The 21323-nt window shown below is 40.0% G+C and overlaps 1 protein-coding gene across 1 annotated transcript; it reads left to right on the top strand.

Annotated features, from left to right (window-relative positions):
* The first annotated feature begins 2578 nt into the window (after positions 1–2578).
* On the top strand, positions 2579–20874 carry si:dkey-52l18.4 (uncharacterized protein LOC560708 homolog). The gene is made up of 5 exons (XM_060898197.1): positions 2579–2900; positions 8565–8909; positions 14934–15086; positions 15242–15270; positions 20158–20874. The coding sequence occupies exons 1-5, from the start codon at positions 2837–2839 to the stop codon at positions 20266–20268; spliced, it is 702 nt and encodes a 233-aa protein (XP_060754180.1). The 5' UTR covers positions 2579–2836; the 3' UTR covers positions 20269–20874.
* The last annotated feature ends 449 nt before the right edge of the window (positions 20875–21323 follow it).

Below are 21323 nucleotides of genomic sequence, written 5' to 3'. Positions count from 1 at the left end.
CTTTCTCTCTTTTGATTGGTTTCTGACAGGATTACTCATGAATATCAATCAGATAACTTTTATAGGGATGTTCTCTCGCTCTCACTGTTTCTGATGAAGGATTCAGCAAAATTTTCCATCAGCCAGTTTTGATGTAATGATTCATGCGAGACTTTGAAGTGAGTTTTCATAGCTTTACCTACTTATTTTTTTTTTCCAAATAAAACCGATTCATGTCAATAAATAACTATTTTAGAATATAACTGTCATTGTTTTGATGAAAAATATTGAGATTTTAGTGGTTGGAATGATATAAAAAAATAGAAGTCAGAAACATGAGTGTCAATTTCAATTCAAATTTATTGGAATTGTTTATTGGATGTGGATTACACAGTTTTGTTTTGTTTTTAGGTCAGTCTTGAAAGCTGTGTATATATATATATATATATATATATATATATATATATATATATATATATATATATATATATGTTATTTACAGTGGTGCTTGAAAGTTTGTGAACCCTTGCTCTTGGAGTGATCTTTGTTGGTCGACCACTCCTGGGGAGGGTAACAATGGTCTTGAATTTCCTCCATTTGTACACAATCTGTCTGACTGTGGATTGGTGGAGTCCAAACTCTTTAGAGATGGTTTTGTAACCTTTTCCAGCCTGATGAGCATCAACAACACTTTTTCTGAGGTCCTCAGAAATCTCCTTTGTTCGTGGCATGATACACTTCCACGAACATGTGTTGTGAAGATCAGACTTTGATAGATCCCTGTTCTTTATATAAAACAGGGTGCCCACTCACACCTGATCGTCATCCCAATGATTGAAAACACCTGACTCTAATTTCACCTTCAAATTAACTGCTAATCCTAGAGGTTCACATACTTTTGCCACTCACAGATATGTAATATTGGATCATTTTCCTCAATAAATAAATGACCAAGTATAATATTTTTGTCTCAATTGTTTAACTGGGTTCTCTTTATCTACTTTTAGGACTTGTGTGAAAATCTGATGATGTTTTAGGTCATATTTATGCAGAAATATAGAAAATTCTAAAGGGTTCACAAACTTTCAAGCACCACTGTACCAGCTGGGAGGTCTGTATTGTGAAATACCATGACCAAGGTCTTGAAAGTACTGAGCGAGGCCCTCTGGTATGGTATTTCACCATACGGACCGACCTGAAGCTGGTAAATAATATATTTAATTTTTTTCTTTACCAAATTCTAACAGAAAACGAGAGCGCCCGAAAGGGAAAACTGAGCCGAGTCGAGCCACCATTTTGAATCCTCATTCATGGCTGTAATGCAAATTGCTTCCTCCTCGGTATACAAGTGCACTTCCATGGCAGGAAAAAAAACTACATTTTGCCGCCTATGTAGTCCCCTATTTATACAAATAGGAGTCATTCAGGATTCAGCCATGTTTTTGCTTGGCGTTAGCAAGTTACAGGTTTTTAGCTTTCTCCTGAAATGTTTTATTTTATTTCTTCTTCCTCAGGGTAGTAAAACTCGCTTTCGCTGTGAAGACTGTCATTATCGCTATCCATGATGTAAAATTAATGCTATTCTCCTGAGAAATGCTGGCAAAAATGTATAAGATTTTTGATAAAAATTTTATAAATAAATCTTATAAAAAAGATAAATGTTGACAAAAATTGCTACTATGTTTGTTGTTGTTGTGAATGAGCTAGTTGCCAGAGGTCTGTAACCGGGGACCGTAACTGGGGTCCGTACCGTAGGATATGGACTCACTCGCCAGCCAATCAGGGCGCAGGATTTGATGGAAACCGGACCGCAAAAAAAATATCTTTTATATTATTTAATATAAACATTAGTCGGCCCTACTTTTGAGAAATACAAAACCCTACAGAGCACAAAGAGGGTATTAGAAATAATCTTTTATTACTGTTTTTATTGAGTGCACCGATTTAACATTTTAACCAAATTAACATAATTAATATGAATTAAATGCTAATTTGCATAATTTGTTTTTACTAATTTTTCAAACTTTGTATTCAGTACACAACCATTTATGTTCCTGCCAATTTCCAGGTAAATATCTTCAAGAATAGAAAAGTTATTTTGAAAAAACATTTGATCTCATTGGTTAATGAGGCCCGTTTTGGACCATGTGATCGTCAGACAGATTATTACGGCAGTTTTCTAAAAATTAAGCCGTTTTTTCAATCTTTGATTTGTAATATCTCAAGAACGGATAAACCTATTTTAATTCTGTAAAAAGTATGTTGTTCTGCATTCAATTCTGAATTCAATTAGAGCAGTTTCAAGCAGTTTGGATTGAATTTGAATTTTCACCCCATATGCCTACTCTAATTCAAAAGTACTGTCATAAAATACAGAAGTGAGCTTTTCGAACTAATATAATCCAGTGTGATGAATTCAATGGTGTTTTAATTTCATTTTGAACAATTTAATGGCTTTCAACTCATTATATCTCTTCTTCTTTCCATACAACACAATGTGAAAGTTAACACTAGTGACTTGCTCCAGCTGATATTTCAATACAGGAAGCCTGCAGGCTCTTTATGATGAAAAATCCCTCAACACAGGAAACCCGTGATCTCTGTTTCTTCCACTTTGGAAAACGAGCGTGTGGACTTCCTTCCTTATGAAGTGCCATTACAATGGAGCAGAGACTGACAAAGTCTGAAACTGATGTGGATTTAAATCACAAGTGAAAGCACCATGAACTTGCTGTGTTCTCCAGTCGTGAGTTTTATGCCTGAAAACGGTTCTTATTATTTTTGTGCTGAAAGCTCTTCGCATTAGGTTTTTTCGAAACCAGCTGAGGAATGTTCAAGGACACTTTCATGACACACGATGCCAAAAATTCTTCTCAGTGGATGTTTGTTGACCATTCTTGCCTTTTCTTGGCATCCCCAAGGTAAGTTTCACATACTTTCATTGTACTGTTTAATTCACGGTCTCATTTTTTTGTTTTGTTTTTAGTTTAAAAGTTTTGTGTACGTGTGTTTAAAAGAGGCATTAAGTTTTATGAACACAAAAATGAGGAACTACAATTTCACCTTGTATCAGTACTCCTGATTTGGCACTATCAACTCCCAGAAACATCTAGAAGTGATCTGACAGGAAATAATCTCATCTCATTTCATTATCTCTAGCCGCTTTATCCTGTTCTACAGGGTCGCAGGCAAGCTGGAGCCTATCCCAGCTGACTATGGGCGAAAGGCGGGGTACACCCTGGACAAGTCGCCAGGTCATCACAGGGCACAGGAAATAATAATGGAATAAAACACATGGGATCATGCTGTTATTGGAAAACAATTAGCGACAGGATGGTATGAGGAACCAGAGTTACTGTTAACACCATGAAGTTGATTATTTTCCATAAACAGCACATCCCAAAGTGCCATTCCTCTAATAACACAGCAATCTAATAATGATTACGATTTTTCATTCACTAATGACACTTTTGATCGATTTATATTTACATTTAAAGTTGTAAAATATCTGAAATGTTCTTACAGTTCATTTCTGCTGTCACTTAAAGGTGCACTATGTAGAATTTACTGGGATCTACGTATTAGCAAAAATGGAATATACAACCCCGATTCCAAAAAAGTTGGGACAAAGTACAAATTGTAAATAAAAACGAAATGCAATAATTTACAAATCTCAAAAACTGATATTGTATTCACAATAGAACATAGACAACATATCAAATGTCGAAAGTGAGACATTTTGAAATTTCATGCCAAATATTTGCTCATTTGAAATTTCATGACAGCAACACATCTCAAAAAAGTTGGGACAGGGGCAATAAGAGGCTGGAAAAGTTAAAGGTACAAAAAAGGAACAGCTGGAGACCAAATTGCAACTCATTAGGTCAATTGGCAATAGGTCATTAACATGACTGGGTATAAAAAGAGCATCTTGGAGTGGCAGTGGCTCTCAGAAGTAAAGATGGGAAGAGGATCACCAATCCCCCTAATTCTGCACTGACAAATAGTGGCGCAATATCAGAAAGGAGTTCGACAGTGCAAAAATTGCAAAGAGTTTGAACATATCATCATCTACAGTGCATAATATCATCAAAAGATTCAGAGAATCTGGAAGAATCTCTGTGCGTAAGGGTCAAGGCCAGAAAACCATACTGGGTGCCCGTGATCTTCGGGCCCTTAGATGGCACTGCATCACATACAGGCATGCTTCTGTATTGGAAATCACAAAATGGGCTCAGGAATATTTCCAGAGAACATTATCTGTGAACACAATTCACCGTGCCATCCGCCGTTGCCAGCTAAAACTCTTTAGTTCAAAGAAGAAGCCGTATCTAAACATGATCCAGAAGCGCAGGCGTCTTCTCTGGGCCAAGGCTCATTTAAAATGGACTGTGGCAAAGTGGAAAACTGTTCTGTGGTCAGACGAATCAAAATTTGAAGTTCTTGATGGAAATCAGGGGCGCCGTGTCATTCGGACTAAAGAGGAGATGGACGTCCCAAGTTGTTATCAGCGCTCAGTTCAGAAGCCTGCATCTCTAATGGTATGGGGTTGCATTAGTGCGTGTGTCATGGGCAGCTTACACATCTGGAAAGACACCAATGCTGAAAGGTATATCCAGGTTCTAGAGCAACATATGCTCCCATCCAGACGATGTCTCTTTCAGGGAAGACCTTGCATTTTCCAACATGACAATGCCAAACCACATACTGCATCAATTACAGCATCATGGCTGCGTAGAAGAAGGGTCCGGGTACTGAACTGGCCAGCTTGCAGTCCAGATCTTTCACCCAGATCTTTCACCCAGATCTTTCATTTGGCGCATCATAAAATGGAAGATACAACAAAAAAGACCTAAGACAGTTGAGCAACTAGAATCCTACATTAGACAAGAATGGGTTAACATTCCTGTCCCTAAACTTGAGCAACTTGTCTCCTCAGTCCCCAGACGTTTACAGACTGTTGTAAAGAGAAAAGGGGATGTCTCACAGTGGTAAGCATGGCCTTGTCCCAACTTTTTTGAGATGTGTTGTTGTCATGAAATTTAAATTCACCTAATTTTTCTCTTTAAATGATACATTTTCTCAGTTTAAACATTTGATATGCCATCTACGTTCTATTCTGAATAAAATATGGAATTTTGAAACTTCCACATCATTGCATTCCGTTTTTATTTACAATTTGTACTTTGTCCCAACTTTTTTGGAATCGGGGTTGTAGTATTCATAAATGTTTTCCTTTGTGTATAATCATCTGTAAGTAAGAATTGTTGATTTTTTTGTAAGCTGAGAATGAGCCCTTCATATGTACATAGCGAGCAGGTCAACCTTCCACAGAGCTGCCGTGTTGCACTACTACAGTAGCCCAGAATGGACAAAACCAAACACTGGCTCTAGAGAGCGCATTTTGTGTTTCGTGTTTTTAAAAAATGGCAGCCAGCTCCAGAATGAAGAAAAGAAAGGAAGATGAAAAATGTAGGAGCCATTTTAAGAGAATGATGGTGTTCGGTACAGATTTGCATTTTCTTGTAATTTCATCTCATCTCATCTCATTATCTGTAGCTGCTTTATCCTGTTCTACAGGGTCACAGGCAAGCTGGAGCCTATCCCAGCTGACTACGGGCAAAAGGCGGAGTACATCCTGGACAAGTCGCCAGGTCATCACAGGGCTGACACATAGACACAGACAACCATTCACACTCACATCTACGGTCAATTTAGAGTCACCAGTTAACCTAACCTGCATGTCTTTGGACTGTGGGGGAAACCGGAGCACCCGGAGGAAAGCCACACGGACATGGGGAGAACATGCAAACTCCGCACAGAAAGGCCCTCGCCGGCCATGGGGCTCGAACCCGGACCTTCTTGCTGTGAGGCGACAGCGCTAACCACTACACCACCGTGCCGCCCGCATTTTCTTGTAATTTATTAATTTGAAAAAAACAAATACACTGCAACCCCGCGATAGTGAACTCTTTGACTACGAACTTTTGCATATCATGAACTAAGTTCCTGTCCCCTGCCTTTAGTGACAAGGAGTCTGAGTCTTCAAAAACAAACAAACAAAAAAAAAATTACTGTGTCACATCCACACACATTGGTGCTCGGCATATGCAGCACCATTAGGACTAATTACTGTACCATGCACCTGTTCCGAATTAGAGTGCAGTCACAGCATGCTTATAAAGACTCTCTAAACACACAGACTTGGCAACGTAAACATGCTGTACCTAGTGGCTCACATTACCAAACCTTATATCTGTGTATTGCCTTTCTGGTTTTGACTTTGTTTTGTGTATTTGGATGCTGCCTTTCATCTTTGCCTCCACCATTCTGTTTGTGCCTCGCGTGATCATTGCCCATTTCATGACCCTGCCTTTGTCTTATGCTTTTGACCTGTTTATAAATAAAAACACTTCCTGCAATTACATTACAGGCATTTAGCAGACACTCTTATCCAGAGCAACATACAGCCTACCCAGAGTAGCCAACTGGGGAGCAATTGGGGGTTAGGTGCCTTGCTCAAGGGCACTTCAGCCATTCCTGCTGGCCCAGGGAATTGAACCAGTGACCTTTTGGTCTCAAAGACACTTCTCTAACTATTTGGCCATGTCTTCCCCTGCCATTTGCAGCCATCATTCGTTTGCTTACATGACACACTGAGCCATGTGCTCCTTTTCCCCCCAGAGACAAACAATAAGCGATCAAGTCCACAGTCAAGTTAACAATACTTGTTAACACCATTAAACAAAGGCTTAACTAGCCTCACTTAGGGGTCGATCACTATATCAAGAATGGTGATAAAAGGATGAAATGACTGCTGATACCGCAAAACTTAACACCTAGTTAAAGCATACCAGTCGTGTTTTTTATCCCCCTTGCCCTGCCCAGCCCTGTGGCACGACATAAATTACATCATCAGTGACTTGGAACACATGAAGGAACTGAATGGTGAAGATTTAGAAAAAGTAACAAGTCAGTGGGTGGACACTGACAACGATACACTGACAACCTCCATCATTTCCATAATGGATGAAGAAACCATCGCCTCTGTTAGTGATCCTTTAACTCAGTCAATGAACTATGATAGTGACTCAGGCTACATCCACACGACAACGGCAACGAGATGTTATTTTAAAAAATATCGCATCCACATGGGCAACAATCAGTAAAATATCAGGTCCATATGGCAACGCAACGCTTGCTGAAAATGATGCAATACACATGCCACACCTCTAGGGGCGCTGTAAGACGGTCCCTTCGGAGACACCAGAACAATAGAAGAAGTAAGGACGCATGTGCATAAACTATTATGTGCGAGACTTCATATTAGCCACAAAGTCAGAAAAATCTGTTCGTAAAATTACATTATAATGACCAAATACAATGAAAAGTATTTTTCCAGTCTCACCTGTGAAAGGTAATCCCATGTGAGCTCGTTTGGACAGCAAACCTGTTGGTACAGTTAAACGCAGCACATGAATGAGGCATCTTTATTCTCCGCTTTGACCTATCCAATATGGCGGCGAGGATGACATATGATTCTACGCCGCCTTCCGCATAGAATCATACGTCATCCTCGCCATTGGATGGGTCAAAGCGGAGAATAAAGATGCCTCATTCATGTGCTGCGTTTAACTGTACCAACAGGAATAAATTGAATGCTACACATTGATGGATTAATTTGTTCTTCTACACCCTTTTTGAGGAATGTATTGTAGGACTTAAACCAACATCTGAAGAGGTGAGATCGCTCCTTTTTTTCCCTATTTTTGCTGGCGGGATTGACTCTGCCCTAAGGGCTATTCTCTCTCTCTCTGTCTCTCTCTCTCTCTCTCTCTCACTTTGCACCATTACACAATAAATATTCACAGTGAAAATATTTTGTAAGCGCGTTTCATGAACCAAGTTATAGGATTTGTTGACAACTCGCATCGAGTTCGTTATACTTCTACCTGGCGTGAAGCACTCACAGTCATGTGGTTGTGACGTCATCGTAAACAAATCCGTTCTACTCATCCAGACGACTTCGCAACGGCAACATTGCCAGATCTTTCCACTCTGGAACCCGTTCTCAAAAGATTGCGTTTTGGGTGCCCCAAAACGCCAGTGCCGTGTGGACGCCAGGCCGAAACGATAAACAATTGTATCGGATTCACCTGAATCTGTTGCCGTGTGGACAGGGCCTCAGAAGGAGAAATTCATGATAAGGAGAACATACAGAAAATTTTACATATAATGGGAGTGTTTGGTGTGACAAGTGGGTCTGTTTCAGTATTACAAACTTTTCGGCATAACGAACTATTTGGACGTCCCCCAAGGAGTTTGTTATAAAAGGGTTGCAGTGTAAGTGTATAGGTTATGATGCATGCTTATTAAGGGAGGGGATGAGGGAGAGGTATTCAGTTGGTTACAATCTACAACCGCACCTACAGATACCACTAAATCCTACATTGTGTGCCTTGAAGCTCTCTTACCAGCCTCACTTTTTTGTTCAAGAATTCAACAATGCTGTGGGTTATAATTAATAAAAATGACTCCTATACAGTCTTCATTTGACTTACCACACTTGTAATTCATTCTTTCAGTGTGTGTGAGCGAGTGTGCTCCTGCGGTGTTGGCGAGCCGTAAAAACCTGTACATACCTGAAGGAGAGAGCGTGTCTCTGTCGTGTGATGTCCTGCACTGTGAACAAAATTGGACAGGAGGATGGGGGATGAGACAAGAACATTTTACTTTCCTCACCCCGTCTCCACGAGTCCACCTGTCCAACATTACCATCACACACAACACCACACGCCTCCTCCTCAACATCCAAAACCTCAACCAATCAGATTCTGGGGTGTATCAATGCAGCATCTATTGGAAGGAGACCAGCAGTCAGAGTCATGTGGCACAGGTCAACGTGACTGCAGGGAGCTTTGATCACTTCAGTACGTATCAGATATCTGTTTTCTCTGTTTCTCTGAATGTGGCTTTGGGTTATTATCTGAATTATATATTGAACAATTATTCCACGAAATCGAGTCGTACGTACATGAGCTGACAGACGACGAGGCGCATAGCACCGAGTCGGCTATAAGCCATGTATGATGAGATTGAGTGGAATAACTGTTTTATTCTATCCACATTCACTGGATTTTGAAAAACAGAGCATTTTTATTTTTAGCAAATTTGATAAATAACAAATTTATACAAAATGTCAGACAAAATCATTTCCGCTGCGTGGATACATGACAAATTGCATATGTGCATAATTTTAATGCTTAAAGATGAAGAATGCAAACAAGCCGGCGAAATGACAGGAGCAATTTGTGAAAAATGCTATAATAATAATAATAATAATAATAATAATAATTGAAAAATAAAAAAAGCAATACCATCAAATACTTTTATTACATATTGTGTTGCTTTTTTTTGTATTTTTTGGGGATTTTGTTTTCGAGTAGAGTTTTTATTTCATCCTCAGTTGGTTCAGCAACACGCCCTGCCATTTTGTTTTTCTCTACTCATGGTATATGAGCTGATAGCGTCATCATAGAGTAGTCAATCAGAGCATGTGATTGCTCATATCCAGTGAATGTGGAGATTTTATATTTTATATATATATATATATATATATATATATATATATATATACAGTGGTGCTTGAAAGTTTGTGAACCCTTTAGAATTTTCTATATTTCTGCATAAATATGACCTAAAACATCATCAGATTTTCACACAAGTCCTAAAAGTAGATAAAGAGAACCCAGTTAAACAAATGAGACAAAAATATTATACTTGGTCATTTATTTATTGAGGAAAATGATCCAATATTACACATCTGTGAGTGGCAAAAGTATGTGAACCTTTGCTTTCAGTATCTGGTGTGACCCCCTTGTGCAGCAATAACTGCAACTAAACATTTGCGGTAACTGTTGATCAGTCCTACATACTGGCTTGGAGGAATTTTAGCCCATTCCTCCGTACAGAACAGCTTCAACTCTGGGATGTTGGTGGGTTTCCTCACATGAACTGCTTGCTTCAGGTCCTTCCACAACATTTCCATTGGATTAAGGTCAGGACTTTGACTTGGCCATTCCAAAACATTAACTTTATCCCTCTTTAACCATTCTTTGGTAGAACGACTTGTGTGCTTAGGGTTGCTGTCTTGCTGCATGATCCACCTTCTCTTGAGATTCACTTCATGGACAGATGTCATGACATTTTCCTTTAGAATTCGCTGGTATAATTCGGAATTCATTGTTCCATCAATGATGGCAAGCCGTCCTGGCCCAGATGCAGTAAAACAGGCCCAAACCATGATAATGACATCACCATGTTTCACAGATGGGATAAGGTTCTTATGCTGGAATGCAGTGTTTTCCTTTCTCCAAATATAACGCTTCTCATTTAAACCAAAAAGTTCTATTTTGGTCTCATCCGTCTACAAAACATTTTTCCAATAACCTTCTGGCTTGCCCACATGATCTTTTGCAAACTGCAGATGAGCAGCAATGTTCTTTTTGGAGAGCAGTGGCTTTCCCCTTGCAACCCTGCCATGCACACCATTGTTGTTCAGTGTTCTCCTGATGGTGGACTCATGAACATTAACATTAGCCAATGTGAGAGAGGCCTTCAGTTGCTTAGAAGTTACCCTGGGGTCTTTTGTGACCTCGATGACTATTACACACCTTGCTCTTGGAGTGATCTTTGCTGGCTGACCACTCCTGGGGAGGGTAACAATGGTCTTGTATTTCCTCCATTTGTACACAGTCTGTCTGACTGTGGATTGGTGGAGTCCAATCTCTTTAGAGATGGTTTTGTAACCTTTTACAGCCTGATGTGCATCAACAACGCTTTTTCTGAGGTCCTCAGAAATCTCCTTTGTTCGTGCCATGATACACTTCCACAAACGTGTTGTGAAGATCAGACTTTGATAGATCCCTGTTCTTTAAATAAAACAGGGTGCCCACTCACACCTGATTGTCATCCCATTGATTGAAAACACCTGACTCTAATTTCACCTTTAAATTTACTGCTAATCCTAGAGGTTCACATACTTTTGCCCCTCACAGATATGTAATATTGGATCATTTTCCTCAATAAATAAATGACCAAGTAGAATATTTTGTCTAATTTGTTTAACTGGGTTCTCTTTATCTACTTTTAGGACTTGTGTGAAATCTGATGATGTTTTAGGTCATATTTATGCAGAAATATAGAAAATTCTAAAGGGTTCACAAACTTTCAAGCACCACTGTATATGATTATTATGGGGTGGCACGGTGGTGTAGTGGTTAGCGCTGTCGCCTCACAGCAAGAAGGTCCGGGTTCGAGCCCCGTGGCCGGCGAGGGCCTTTCTGTGTGGAGTTTGCATGTTCTCCCCGTGTCCGCGTGGGTTTCCTCCGGGTGCTCCGGTTTCCCCCACAGTCCAAAGACATGCAGGTTAGGTTAACTGGTGACTCTAAATTGACCGTAGGTGTGAATGTGAGTGTGAATGGTTGTCTGTGTCTATGTGTCAGCCCTGTGATGACCTGGCGACTTGTCCAGGGTGTACCCTGCCTTTTGCCCATAGTCAGCTGGGATAGGCTCCAGCTTGCCTGCGACCCTGTAGAAGGATAAAGTGGCTAGAGATAATGAGATGAGATGAGTTGTCAGGAGCTTTATCTGAAACAGAGGGGAAAACAAAGAAAGAGTAAATAAATCAATCCATCCAGCAGCGGGTATATCTAGCTTGGAGCCGATATGGAATGAGGACATAGGATGACCCCGTCCCTCCACTAGTCTGGGGTGGCATTCTGGACAAATGCTAGCAACCCTTCAGTCCCTCTTGCCAAGGTTATGGATAAGGGATGGAAAACCCCGACAGAAAAAACATCTACAGAGGGCTGGCAACCTGCTTGGATTATTTTAATTGCTACGGAATCTGATACAAGAACCCTTAACCATCTCTCCGGAAGCAACCTAATGTCTATCCATGCTGTTATGACATCTGACAGTCAAAGCTTGGTTCAAGAAGCTGCCAGATCGATAATAGGAAACAGACTGAGAAAGCTTAATTACATCAAAAAGCCATTCAGAATTGGACTATGGAACATTAGGTCTCTGTACAAAAGAGGAAATAAAGAACAACTAGCTAGAGAGCTGACCAGATAGAATCTAGATATCTGTGGAATATGTGAGACCCATCTTACTGATACAGATATAGAGAAAATTGAACATTGGACTCGAATTAACTCAGGAATGGATGAGAAGCACCTACATGGAGTAGGGTTAATACTATCACAGAGAACGGCAGCCAGCCTAATGTCATACGAAACGATTAGTGAAAGGCTGTTGACAGCAAGGCTATATGCAAAACAAGTAAAAATCAGCGTACAGTAGTAGTGGCTTATGCCCCGACTGAAGATTCGGATGAAGATAACAAGGATCATTTCTATGAAGAACTAGATGCAATCACAAATACCTTGCCTAAACATGATTTGAAACTAGTGATAGGTGATTTCAATGCAAAAGTTGGTAACAGCAACAGTCATTGGTTAAAGGCTATTGGTAAGTATGGGATAGGAACAGTTAATAACAACGGTCTGAGATTGATAGAGTACTGCTCTGAAAACGATATATGATTGTTGGTGGTACTCTTTTTCGAAACAAAGGTATTCATAAAACCATTTGGACATCACCAGATAGTAAAACCCACAATCATAGATCATATCCTTGTACATGGAAAATGGAGAAAGTCACTACTTCCGAGGCACAGATATAGGAAGCGATCATGAGCTTGTTGTACTGCCGTTAAAATTCAGCTAAAGTTATCATCTCAGGAAGTATCAAAGAAGGAACCAAAAGTTATATGGGTGAAGATCTTCTGTTACCACAATAACAGGAAGCATAACAAAGAGAGATCTCGAAACAATTTGACGCACTTAGAGACTTAACACCAGAATCTGATATAGATAAAGAATGGGAACATTTTAAAGATACACTATATAAAACAGATAAAAAAATAATAAAATTTAAAAAAACGTGGGCTTTGTCAAGAAGAATCAAAAACCATGGTGGAGCACAGAAACATATCGACTCGTAGAGAAACGAAGAGACGCTAAAAGAGACAGGGACCTTTTGTGTGTGCGTGTGTTCACTGCTTCAGATGGGTTAAATGCAGAGGATGAATTTCACAGTGCTTGAGTGTGCATGTGGCAAATAAAGGCTTCTTCTTCTTCAGCATAACCTCAAACCATCAGCTAGACAGTTGAAATTTGAACACAGTTGGGTGGCCCAACAGGACAATGACCCCAAAGACATCAAAGCTGGTTGTGGAATGAATAAAGCAGGTTAATGTTAAGCTTTTGGAATAGCCTTCCCAAAGTCCTGTGCTTAAAAGTCAGGTCTGTGCCAGGAAAGCAACCAATTTAATTGAACTTTATTCATTCTGCCAAGAAGAGTGGACAAATATCCAACCAGAATTCTGCCAGAAGCTTGTAGACGGAGACTAAGGCCCTGTCCACACGGCAACGGATTCAGGTGAATCTGATAAAATTGTTTATCGTTTCGGCCTGGCGTCCACACGGCACCGGCGTTTTGGGTGCCCCAAAACAAAATCTTTTGAGAACGGGTTCCAGAGTGAAAAAATCTGGCAACGGAGCCGTTGCGAAGTCGTCTGGATGAGTAGAACGGATTTGTTTACGATGACGTCACAACCACATGTGCTTCACGCTGGGTAGAAGTGTAACGAACTCAATGCGAGTTGTCAACAAATCCTATAACTTGGTTCATGAAACGCACTTACAAAATATTTTCACTGTGAATATTTATTGTGTAATGGTGCAAAGTAAGAGAGAGAGAGAGAGAGAGAGAGAGAGTGAGAGAATAGCCCTTAGGGCAGAGTCAATCCCACCAGCAAAAATAGGGAAAAAAAAGGAGCGATCTCACCTCTTCAGATGTTGGTTTAAGTCCGACAATACATTCCTCAAAAAGGGCATAGAAGAACAAAGTAATCCATCAACGTGTAGCATTCGATTTATTCCAGACCATTAAAGAATTCTGGAGGATATCAGAATGTTGGCGTACCGGCTTCCATCTACCCCCGTTCATTTCTCTTTCCGCGTCTCCATTCAAAAAACGAGCACGTGATTTAAAGGGACTATATCCATAGGATAGGGAGTGAGAAGGTGTGTGACAGTGACAGGGAAGAACCTAGGCTCATGCTCGCCCTGAATTTCTCTTAAAGTGAAGGCAGAAGAACGTTCAGCGCCTGGCCAGGCTTTCTAAGTGTTAATTTACATAGACGTTTTAATATGAAATATAAATAAGTGTCTTAGAGAATAGATACTATTTTACGCTACTGATTAATAATCAAAACTTTATGTGGCTGATGCTACAGAAGAAGGGGTTTATGCGCATGCGTCTACTTCTATTGTTCTGGTGTCTCCGATGGGACCGTCTTACAGCGCACGTAGAGGTGTGGCATGTGTATTGCATCGTTTTCAGCAAGCGTTGCGTTGCCATATGTACCTGATATTTTACTGATCCGTTGCCCATGTGGATGCGATATTTAAAAAAAATATATCTCGTTGCCGTTGTCGTGTGGATGTCGCCTAAAAGTGTCTGATCAAGGTGAAAATTCCTATGGGACATTTCACCCAATATTAGGTGTGCTGTATTAATATTTTGACCCCGTATGTATAATTTAGACCTTGTGTTGATTTCAGAAAACCCAAAAGAAATTAAAATGTGTCTATTGAATTCTCAGGTTAAAGACACATGGTGTATAATCAATCATTCTTCCCCAGAAAAAAAAAGAACAGTTCAAAGAAATCATTGAAAGTCTAATATCGCCTTGATAACAATGTCCATGATGAATGTATGCAAACTTCTGACTGCAACTGGAGATACTGTAGATCTCAACATTAAAATATATATATGAATGAAATGAAATGCCAGTATCTTGCATCCTTTTTTTTTTTCCATAGTGCCTAAACCCACAGAGAGGAAACTTTATTCCAGATTTTTGGTTTGTGCTGCAGCCAGTTTGTGTTTTCCTCTAGCTCTCGCTCTGGCCTGCTGTTTCTCCTCCAAGCACCAGCCTGCACCTCCCATCCCTCCTCCACGCTCCCGAAACAGCTGTGAGATATGAACCTTACACTTAATAATGTTCTAATCCTGCCAGCATGTGAAGATGGTTATTTTTATTGAAATGGACAATAGTCCATTTCAGTAAAGAGCATCATGTCACATTATTAAACAGCTTGTGTTGTTTTTTTTTTCTTTCTCTCTGTAGCCACAGCTCGAGTTAAACCAAAAGCTGAGGTCAGTATTTTTACTACTCTATATCAATCCATGTTTTCTCTAATAACCTCCAGTTCATCTGAGGACTTGAATATATTTGCGTTTTGTGCTGGAGCTGTGAGGCAAAAGTAGATAACACGTAAATGAAAGTCTGTTTCACATCAACATTCAGAATTTTCCATGTGGTTAAGACACAGTCATCTACAAACATGAACCAAACTTCACTGTGTAGTTAAACACAGGAATAACTGTTTTATTCTGTCCACATTTTGAGAAACAGAGCATTTTTAGTTTAATTTTTTGCAAATTCAATAAATAAAAACTTCATACAATGCGTCCGACAAAATCATTTCCGCTGAGAATGTAAACAAACTGGCGAAATGACAGTGGCAATTTATGAAAAATGTGATGATCTCATTTCATTATCTCTAGCCGCTTTATCCTTCTACAGGGTCGCAGGCAAGCTGGAGCCTATCCCAGCTGACTACGGGCGAAAGGCAGGGTACACCCTGGACAAGTCACCAGGTCATCACAGGGCTGACACATAGACACAGACAACCATTCACACTCACATTCACACCTACGCTCAATTTAGAGTCACCAGTTAACCTAACCTGCATGTCTTTGGACTGTGGGGGAAACCGGAGCACCCGGAGGAAACCCACGCGGACACGGGGAGAACATGCAAACTCCGCACAGAAAGGCCCTCGCCAGCCGCGGGGCTCGAACCCGGACTTTCTTGCTGTGAGGCGACAGCGCTAACCACTACACCGCCCAAATGTGATGATAATAATAATAATAATAATTGAGAAATAAAAAAGATACGTTCTTACCATCAAATACTTTCATTCCATATTTTGTTACCTTTTTTTAATTTTTGGAGATTTTGTTTGTGAGTAGAATTTTTATTTCATCCTTGATTGGTTCTGCAAAATGCTCAGCCATTTTGTTTTTCTCTACTCATGGTATATGAGCTGATATCCAAGTAGTAGAGTAGCCAATCAGAGCACACAATTGCTCATATCCAGTGAATGTGGATAGAATAAAATAAAATTATCTACAGCAACTAACGAATCAGCTCTGAGTTAGATCTTTTAGGTGAATGTCAAGAGCTGGGTCACATTAAATAATGTTTTAAACAAACATTCAATGCTCTTAGTCTTGACGTGTAACCTAATCAATGTTTCTAGGGAACACTGAAACTTTTCAACATCTGGGCTGTTTGTTAGCCTGAACAATGAGATGTGCATTTGATTCTCTGATTCAATAATTAGATAAATGGATTTTATTTTATAATATTATTATGATTAAGGGCGGCATGGTGGTGTAGTGGTTAGCGCTGTCGCCTCACAGCAAGAAGGTCCGGGTTCGAGCCCCGTGGCCGACGAGGGCCTTTCTGTGTGGAGTTTGCATGTTCTCCCCGTGTCCGCGTGGGTTTCCTCCGGGTGCTCCGGTTTCCCCCACAGTCCAAAGACATGCAGGTTAGGTTAACTGGTGACTCTAAATTGACCGTAGGTGTGAGTGTGAATGGTTGTCTGTGTCTATGTGTCAGCCCTGTGATGACCTGGCGACTTGTCCGGGGTGTACCCCGCCTTTTGCCCGTAGTCAGCTGGGATAGGCTCCAGCTTGCCTGCGACCCTGTAGAAGGATAAAGCGGCTAGAAATAATGAGATGAGATGAGATAATTATGATTGTGTTTTGTTTTTTAACTAGAAGGTAGAGTAGGATTTAATGAAGATCAGTCAAAAAAAAAATCATGGGCTAAAACAAGATGGAAACTGTGTCTGGTTTAAAAAAAAAAAGTCTCAGAGTCGTTTGGGAGCCAAAAAAATGTTGACTTATCATTTGGCTCAGCTCACTGATATCAAATCAAATCAAAGTCCTTCCCATGCCATGTAGCGCATAGGGTGGTGCCAATCTCCGTTTCGTAGCCCTCGGCCTCTCATCTATTACATAGCTAGGATTACAGTGGGGGGCTAGTCCTCTGGTAACCACGAGAGTTTGACTCCCTATTCACATCTGTATTGCAGCATGCCTTGCCAGATGGCAGTAGGTACCATTTTTATGATGGTCTTTGGTATGACCCGACCAGGAGTAGTGCTACCTTGACAGTCATAATGCTAGTTATGTTGTGTTCTCTAGTCAGCATACAAACTCGTTATATGAAATTTGTGTAATAAAATTGTCACATGCTAACTAAAGTAAACATCGCACTTAGACGAAAAGAAAAGAAAAAAACAGCAGCACCACAAGCATGTAAGATCTGGTAAATACTATGGCTTCATATCATGATAGTTACTACTAATAAAGTTAGTTAGACTGGGTATAAACTGTCCTGAAAATGACAGCACATGGCATCTTCCATGTCACATTTATGACTTGATTATGTCAGTCTTATGATGTAGGATTTAAACCAGAAGGGCACTCGGTAGAGTAGAGACCATACCTCCAACAAGCTACATATTATCAACATCAAAATCAAATCACTTGAACCTAAGATAATACTAAAGCTGTCCACCAAATTTCATCCAAATCCGTTCACTACTTTTTGAGTTGTATTGGGAACAGACAAACAAACAGCGGCGAAAACTTAACCTCCTCCAACAAAGTTGGCAGAGGTAATCAAGCACAATGCTGTATTACTTTAGTTACAAGAGTAACTACTGAAAAAGAAGCAAAAATGTAAGACCTCTGTTATGGAAACTCTCCCAAGCAAGGATAATTCAAAGTCAAAAAGTTTGCAGAAATGTTTCGACTTTTATTAAATCAATCAACAAAAGCCAAGTCAGTCTGCAGAACGATCTAACTCCAAAATACAAATCATCCATTTTTATAGTGGTGTTACAAAGTTTGATACAATTTACTAAGTATAATTAATTCTGATTGGTTCACACATCTCACCATACTAGACTTTGGTTCCACCAATATTTTCGATTGGTCCACTCTAAGCTACAAGTTTGTCTCCACCAATATTTCCAGTGTGGCACCGATATTATTTTTATAAAAGATACTTTCAGGTCTCGTGCTACCAATATTTCCAAGGCCACACTGAGCTAACTAAAAAAAGTAATCATTTAAAGCTAGACGGCCTTTCGATTTCATAAAATCGGTGAAATTTAGTTCCCTCTGAAATTTGGTCATTGTGATATATGTTTATTTCTGTAATATCTCAAAAAACAAGCAAAAAACCCCAGGCCATTCTGTGGTTGGGAAGTTATTTAATTTGAAGGGATTAAAGCAAACAAATGTACATGAAAACGCTCACGTCGCACAGTCAAGCAGACAGAGGAAGTCCGTGTGCGCATGCGCAGGTTTATCTTCTTCTTTTGGGTTTTACTGCAGCTGGCATCCACAATGTTGCATTACTGCCATCTACAGGTTTACCTTTGACCATGCACTGATAGTTTCATCATTCTAGAAGAAGAAACCTTTATTCGTCACATGCACACTTCAAGCACAGTGAAATTCATCCTCTGCATTTAACCCATCTGAAGCAGTGAACGCACACACACACCCAGAGCAGTGGGCAGCCACACCAGAGCGCCTGGGGAGCAGTCAGGGATTCGGTACCTTGCTCAAGGGCACCTCAGCCCAAGGCTGCCCCACGTCAACCTAACTGCATGTCTTTGGACTGTGGGGGAAACTGGAGCACCCGGAGGAAACCCACGCAGACACGGGGAGAACATGCAAACTCCACACAGAAAGGCCCTCGCTGGCTGGGTTCGAACCCGGAACCTTCTTGCTCTGAGGCGACCATGCTAACCACTACACTATGTAGTGCAATATATTCTGTCACTAAACGAACAGCTGATCACACCGAGGTGCTCGCTGAGCGCCGATATTTATTAGTTTGGTCCTGCGTTTCCTTTCCTTTGTATATAACATAACGTCTTTTCTTCTTGATTTCCGCTACTGTAGTCAGTCTTTCACGTTTTATTCGCACATTCACATCCTCCATTTTTCTCTCCTGTTTCAAATTTGTATCCCACAATGCCTTGCGCGAACAGGGAAAGGCCACCATGTGATGCACGATGTAGTATCTTGAATTGGGTCATGGTGAAGTCGGAAAAAATAGCAGAGAATTTCAGGCCATGTGGCCCTAAATTAATTAATTGTTCTATTTAAAAAAAACTAATAAAATTGGAAGTCTGTGATTCAAATTCAGTAGCTTTCGGTCCACTAAACATAACATAACTGGCTGTCAGGGAAAATTATTTTTATGACCTACACTTGAAAAATCTGAAAGGCATTCTACCTTTAAACAAGACTTTGTTCTGATTTTATACGATTCAAAGTTCTTTTAAAATATCTCATCTCATTATCTCTAGCCGCTTTATCCTTCTACAGGGTCGCAGGCAAGCTGGAGCCTATCCCAGCTGACTATGGGCGAAAGGCGGGGTACACCCTGGACAAGTCGCCAGGTCATCACAGGGCTGACACATAGACACAGACAACCATTCACACTCACATTCACACCTACGGTCAATTTAGAGTCACCAGTTAACCTAACCTGCATGTCTTTGGACTGTGGGGGAAACCGGAGCACCCGGAGGAAACCCACGCGGACACGGGGAGAACATGCAAACTCCGCACAGAAAGGCCCTCGCCGGCCCCGGGGCTCGAACCCAGGACCTTCTTGCTGTGAGGCGACAGCGCTAACCACTACACCACTGTGCCGCCTCTTTTAAAATATGTTTTAAACAATTTATTTGTAATTTTTTCTTAAGTAGAATTAACTTCATTTACTCCTTACTGAAAATCAACATAATTGGCTTTGAATCAAAATACAAGCAAATCAAACAAATGACTGTATGATTACATCAAGAACTAATGGAAACTAATCTTTTAATTATGTAAACTGTTCATGCATTTTGGTGAAAACACGAGCATGTGGGATTATTTGTGCAGGTGGTGTATGCGGCATTGACTCTGGATCATCCGCAACAGCCGAGCACAACTCAAGCAAAGATGCCAACGACAGCAGTCGTTTACTCCACACTGAACTTCTCCACAGCTTAATCTTCTCAGGAAAACATCTGGGGTTTTAAATACTTTTAAAATACTTTCAGGATGTGATTAATTGCTTATTCAACTCAGGATACAGTAGCAACTGTTATGTACAATTTACCAGGTTACAATTTACTGGAAAATCATTCAGAACATCTTCTGATCAATCAGAATTAAGAACTTAACAGCACTGTGGTATTTCAGTTCAGATCATTGTTTCCTGTTCAGGTTTGAGGCACAAAGACTGTAAAGAAATACTTTAGTTAAAAATTAAATGTACAGTTTTCCTCATTTAATCAGCCAAAACATATATGCTTATGTTTTGTTGGATTCAGTTTACTTTTTTACTTCTGTATTTAAGCTATGAGGATAATTTTCCTCGCAAGTAATAGAAGATTATGGCTACCAGTTTAGCATTATGCTAATTGTCTCAATTTAATATGTTGAGTATCTCAGTCAGATTAATGTGCTTCCCAGCACATTTTGTGGAAAATGTGACTTGGATCACATATGTATTATAAATGAGAATTTTTATAAGCTGGCTATAAAGCGTGAAAAGAATGAATGAATAAATAAATAAAGCTCAATACAACCCCGATTCCAAAAAAGTTGGGACAAAGTACAAATTGTAAATAAAAACAGAATGCAATGATGTGGAAGTTTCAAAATTCCATATTTTATTCAGAATAGAACATAGATGACATATGAAATGTTTAAACTGAGAAAATGTATCATTTAAAGAGAAAAATTAGGTGATTTTAAATTTCATGACAACAACACATCTCAAAAAAGTTGGGACAAGGCCATGTTTACCACTGTGAGACATCCCCTTTTCTCTTTACAACAGTCTGTAAACGTCTGGGGACTGAGGAGACAAGTTGCTCAAGTTTAGGGATAGGAATGTTAACCCATTCTTGTCTAATGTAGGATTCTAGTTGCTCAACTGTCTTAGGTCTTTTTTGCCGTATCTTCCGTTTTATGATGCGCCAAATGTTTTCTATGGGTGAAAGATCTGGACTGCAGGCTGGCCAGTTCAGTACCCGGACCCTTCTTCTACACAGCCATGA

Source organism: Neoarius graeffei, chromosome 17, assembly GCF_027579695.1.
Source record: "Neoarius graeffei isolate fNeoGra1 chromosome 17, fNeoGra1.pri, whole genome shotgun sequence".
In the NCBI taxonomy this organism is placed as follows: Eukaryota; Metazoa; Chordata; class Actinopteri; order Siluriformes; family Ariidae; genus Neoarius; species Neoarius graeffei.
This window is presented reverse-complemented; position numbering and strand designations above follow the sequence as displayed.

Excerpts from the sequence above, each read along its gene's own strand:
- si:dkey-52l18.4 (XM_060898197.1), top strand. The coding sequence starts at position 2,837 with ATGCCAAAAATTCTTCTCAGTGGATGTTTGTTGACCATTCTTGCCTTT. Across the intron at positions 2,901-8,564 it reads CTTTTCTTGGCATCCCCAAG|TGTGTGTGAGCGAGTGTGCT; the intron begins GTAAGTTTCACA and ends TCATTCTTTCAG. Across the intron at positions 15,271-20,157 it reads GAGTTAAACCAAAAGCTGAG|GTGGTGTATGCGGCATTGAC; the intron begins GTCAGTATTTTT and ends TTATTTGTGCAG.